This window comes from Mastomys coucha, unplaced genomic scaffold (assembly GCF_008632895.1).
Source record: "Mastomys coucha isolate ucsf_1 unplaced genomic scaffold, UCSF_Mcou_1 pScaffold8, whole genome shotgun sequence".
In the NCBI taxonomy this organism is placed as follows: domain Eukaryota; kingdom Metazoa; phylum Chordata; class Mammalia; order Rodentia; family Muridae; genus Mastomys; species Mastomys coucha.
The window spans coordinates 5,474,818-5,480,176 of record NW_022196914.1 but is presented as its reverse complement, the minus strand read 5'-3'; the positions used below and the strand labels follow the sequence as shown (position 1 = coordinate 5,480,176).

Below are 5,359 nucleotides of genomic sequence, written 5' to 3'. Positions count from 1 at the left end.
CCCCCCCCCAGGCCCAGCTCAGACATCAGCCTAGTTTGAATAAAGGCTGGAAAACCCTGTGAGGCATGGACATGTGGAGGCATGCTACAGCTTTTCCACTTTGCTATTCCTTGCTTCCAGTGATGCTGTCTTAGAAATCAAAGTTTCGTGCAAGACCCAGCAGCCAGGGGATTCAATAAGAATGATAGCAATAGCCAGGCAATGGTAGTGTATGCCTTTAATCCCAGCATGCAGGAAGCAGAGCCAGGCAGATTTCTGTGAATTTGAGACCAGGGTGGTCTACAGAGTAAGAACCAGGACAGCTAGGGCTGTCACACAGGGAAACCCTGCCTTGAAAAACAAACAAAACAAAAAAACAAGAAAGAAAGAATTGGAGTTTTCACTTGACAAGTATATTTTCTAGACAAGTAAAACACTCAGATTTTTCTTTTCAAATGCAAAAGGTTATATTATATACTTTTCAAAGGAAACATTCAGCTGTGGCTACTAAGAACATATTGGTTCATTATCGTAGACAGGGTGCATTTATTCAGTAGTGTAACCATGAGAAGTTGCCCTCACTCCAGGAACCTCTCTCTCATGCTCAGGCATGAGACTCTAAGTTCAGTGGTCCACAGGAAGGGAAGGCATGAATGTGGGATGGGGACTTGGGAACAGCTGCAGCAGGAGAGGGAGGAGGAAGACAGTTGGGGAGGCAACTGAAATGGCAAAAATTCATAGTATAAACACATGAAGCTGTCAAATGATTCCTTAAAAGTTAAAGAAAAAACGCTGCCGAAAACACCATGTTAAAACATTACTGAGTTTATCTATCTAACTGCTGCGTGTTTCTGAGAATTCTGTGGGTACTTTGGGCTTAACACAAATCAAAGAACTGTTGGAAACTATGGCAATGTGTCCCCTTGGGGGGGGGGCTTCAAATGACCCTTTCACAGGAACCATTGTGCATATGAGATATTTACATTTTAATTTATAACAGGAGCAAAATTACAGTTCTTAGGCAGCAACAAAATAATTTCATGGCTGCCGGGTCACCACAACATGAGAAACTGTATTAAAGGTTTAGATTATTAGGCAGGTTAAGAAACACTGCTCTATGGGTTTCTCATCTATTATTCAAACAGGCTAGGACATGCTTCCCAAAGCCTTTTTCAGTTAACTAGAGAAATTGTGACTTTTAACCCAGCACTAAGAAGTGCGCTTGAACTGAACACTAATTAATTTGCCTTCAGAGATGTGAACAATGGTTCCTCTAAGGTAATTTATCAAAAGCTTACCAAAACTCTTTCTACCATGTTTTCTCCAAAAACGAAGTCAGAACTGCAGCTTTTAAAAGAACACATATCTTCATTTGGTTGGCATCTGCGAAAAAGAAATAAGTGCTATCCTAAATTTTGGATGGAGCCACTTTAAGCTTTAGCCCACAAAATAATTAGGTGGTTTAATATGTTTATATAAAACATAAACACACTGCTTTGTTCAGATGAAATGAATGAGAAGTGAAAGAAAAAACATGAGCTAAGGCCTCCCAAGGGTAATATTCAGAATATTGTTCCTGATTGTTACAAGATTGGAGTTGACCTGTATGGATGATCTCATTCACTATGTGGACTACATGTTCAGCTGGAAGGCTGCCCAGCCCTTATCTGGTTGTACTCCAGACATCTCTGTCATTATTCTTTATCCCAAGTGGCCAATGATGCTTCTAGCACTCCAAGCTCTTCAGTGTCTTATCAATTATCCTTGAGTGTGCATTGTCTTAATTCTTCTCCACCAAAAAAATTTATTTTTATATTAAAATTGTTCTGCATGATGGAAAAACCAAACATGTAGCCTTGTCTTTGTAGGCAGATGCATGAAAGGTTCTCAGCACATCCCTATGACCTCGTCCCTGTGACCTCATAGTTCTCTACCTGGATTCAGCATACTCATGTGAGCCATCATTTGTCCACAGTCAGTTTGTGTCCTGTTTGGAAAAACTTTCCATCATCACCAGTAATACTAACTAACATGAGCTTCTCACTCAACATATGCACCCTGCTTTCCTCTTATCTGCACAATTAATGCCAATTAATCATAGCTAGCACCACAGCTGATTAGAAAGAGGGGGAAACGACATCGAGGAAAAAGGAAGGAAGATCAATAACAAGATAACTTGTACCAGAAGTTTGGTCTTATCTGTTTGAAATATTCCAACCTAAGTCCATGAGGTAATGAAGGCAATTCAAAATTATTATGATGATAGTGAAGCAGCTGAGGTATTCTGAAGAGTGTTCTAAGCTAATGTGCTTATAAAATGTGATGGCTATCCCTGGTTGTCAACTTGTCGACATCTGGAATGAACTATAATCCAGAAATGGAGGGAACACCTGTGATCCAGATTTGAGGCTGGAAGATCACAGGCTATTGACCTGATCCTGACATGGAGATCTTGAGGCAGAGTGGCCTTGAAAAGCTTTGATCCCAGGAGACTCAGGCAAACAGATCTCTGAGTTCCAGGTCAGCCTGGGACAAAGCAAGTTCCAGATCCAGGAGTGGCATAGTGGTACACACCTTTAATTTGGGCCGCATCTTCTTTGCATACATAAGGACTTTGGAAGAAGAGAGACTCACTCTTCTTCGCCTGCTTGCACTTAACTTGCCAGCACATCTGTTGGAACCTACTTCTTCAGGACTCCAGCTTATACAGAAGTCCAGGTGAAACAACTAGCCTCATGGAGACTGAGCAACTACTAGATTCTTGAACTTCCCATTCACAGCTGACCATTGCTGGGTTAGTTGGACTGCAGACTGGAAGTCATTACAGTAAATTCCCTTAATATATAGAGATATTCCATAAGTTCTAGAGAACCCTGACTAATACGTAACACATGCTTTCAAGAAGAATGTTGTTAATTTATTCATACAATATCAGAAAATTACAGTGTATGGAGAGCTAAAATGGTCAAAGAAAACAAAAAGGTAAAGGAAATATTTTGGTTTTCTCATGAGATTGAACATCCTTATTTAAAGAATCCGCAGTACAAAATTCTTCCAAATCTGAAACATATGAACAATGATATAATATCATAAGTAAAACTTCCTAGCCTCAAATTATAGGTCAGAGTCAAAAATCATTAAAAAAAAATTGTACATTCAGATTACACACCTGAGGTGTATGTAAATCTGTGTACATGGATTTTATATTTAGAGTTGGTATCATCCCTAAGATATTAATTACCATATGTGCACTCAAATGACACAAAAAGCTAAAAAAAAAAAATCTGAAACTTTTGTAATCACAAACACTTCGGAGAAGGATCACACAAACTGTATTGATTATTTTACCCTGATAGTGCTTCTGAGATGCATGGATCAGTAGACAGCTGGACTGAACTTCTGGCATTTGGTAAATTTTCACTTAGTAAACTAGAGTTCAATTCAGAAATCTGGAAAAAGGAAAAAGAAAAAAAGAAAGAAGAAACCCATTTGAAAGTTCATTAGACTTGTTCTGTCTACAGCCACATGTGTTAATCGTTTCCTGTGTCCAGATACGCCCCAGCCCTTCATGCGCCTCATCTCACGTGCTCCTCACAGCTCTGTACACTCTGTACTTCCACTGCCCACAGTTTACATGCAAGCCGATGGACAGAACTTAGAAACTCACCCAAGTCATACAACCAAATGGAAGTGACACTAAGTACAAGTCCTTCTGATTCCAGAGATTGCGTTCTTCCAATACTCACAAAGCACATGGACAGATTTTATCCACTTGGGCTTAATTATTATTTCTGGATCAATAGAAGTACTTTTCAGGACTAATCTCTGGAAATATCCTAAGAGCTCCACTACCACAGCCCGCAGTGTAAGAGGAAACTGCCCATCTCTTCATCCTGATGTTTTCCGTGGGTAACTGAGCCAACTGAAACTGGTTTTGAGCATCTATATAAGGTGCATGGCCTATATTAATACCATAAATGTGGGGAAGAGGGATTGCAGAGCTGGAATAAGTCTAGCTGTAAAATCCTCATCTGGTCCAGTATTTGCTGTGTTTTGGATGCCTCTTTTTCCCCGGTAGGGATTTGCAAATATGTTCTGGGGGTGAGTTCCTGTTTTCAAAGTCAGGTGGGTTCTGTTTCCACTTGAATTTTTATACTAATCAATAAAAGTATTAATGTTTCCCTCTTACAATGGGAACTTGAAAGCTGACAAAAGTCTACAAGAGAGCATGTGCTCTGGTTACCTAAGGTTAGGATATGTGCTGATAACCTTGTTACTAAACTGAATTACCCTTCACACTAAATGACACTTTTCACTCTCTGTTGTGTAAAATAGATTTAGGTATATTTGTCTTGATTTATACACAATAAATTGACATTGCAGAATATTAGTTTTTAAAAATATGTGATATGAAAGCAGAGAGAGCACCATTTAGGGAGCATTATTTGAGAGAAGGAATAGGACCACCAGGAGAGGAAGGATGAAGGACAAAGTAAGATGCTATATATGCATGGAGAGGTTATAATGAGTTTGCTAAATGAGAGGAGTTTCCTCTTGGGAGCTAATGATCAGGCTCAGGGCCTTGTGCTCACTGGGGAAGTGCTCTACCACTGAGTCAGTTCCTCAACCTTGTAAATATTTCTTTAACTTTTTGAGATCGTAATATAATTTACATCATTTCCCCATTTCCTTTCCTCACTTCAAATCTTCTCATATGCTTCTCCTTGCTTTCAAATTATAGCTTCTTTTTAAAACTGTTGTTACATAAACACATGTATGTGTGTATATATGTAAATTCCTAAATACATACATACAACATGCTTAGTCTGTGTAATGTTGCTTACATGCGTATGTTTTCAGGACTGAGCATTCCATAAAGTCTCACCAACAGGACTGTCTAAACATGAGCTGAATACATATGACAGTAATAATTATACTAAAGTGGACTGGGGCAGAGGAAGTGAGGGGACACCCCATGAGGCCTCAACCCTACACAAAGAACGACAGGCAATGAAGGCCTGCTGACGGCAGGAGAAATAGTCTTTCTCAGGGAAGAACATACCAATTGATTTTCTAATACCAAAAGGAAACGTTTTAAAGACTATAAGAAACAGTGTTACCAAAGTGTCTTAATTACAGTTTCTATTGCTGTGACGAAAACACCCAGACCAAAATTCAAATTAGGGAATAGCTTCTTGTATTCTAATGTTAATTGGTTACCCCCTTCCCCAAACTGTTTGTATAAGGAGATCTAGGTGTAGCTTTTGGGAACCAGTCCTCAGTTAATTTTGATTGGTAAATAAAGATGTCAGCAGCTGGCCGGGCAGTGGTGGTGCACGCCTTTAATCCCAGCACTTGGGAGGCAGAGGCAGGTGGATTT

General features: G+C 39.5%; 1 protein-coding gene across 1 annotated transcript in view; it reads right to left on the bottom strand.

Moving 5' to 3' along the window:
- The window catches only part of Ranbp3l (RAN binding protein 3 like), a 52,437-nt gene that overhangs the window by 13,137 nt on the left and 33,941 nt on the right, over positions 1 to 5,359 (bottom strand). The window contains exons 8-9 of the mRNA XM_031360324.1: positions 3,328 to 3,428; positions 1,278 to 1,362 (exon numbers count right to left, since the gene is read on the bottom strand). Coding sequence (XP_031216184.1) covers positions 1,278 to 1,362; positions 3,328 to 3,428 — 186 coding nt within the window. The remainder of the gene's footprint in view (positions 1 to 1,277; positions 1,363 to 3,327; positions 3,429 to 5,359) is intronic.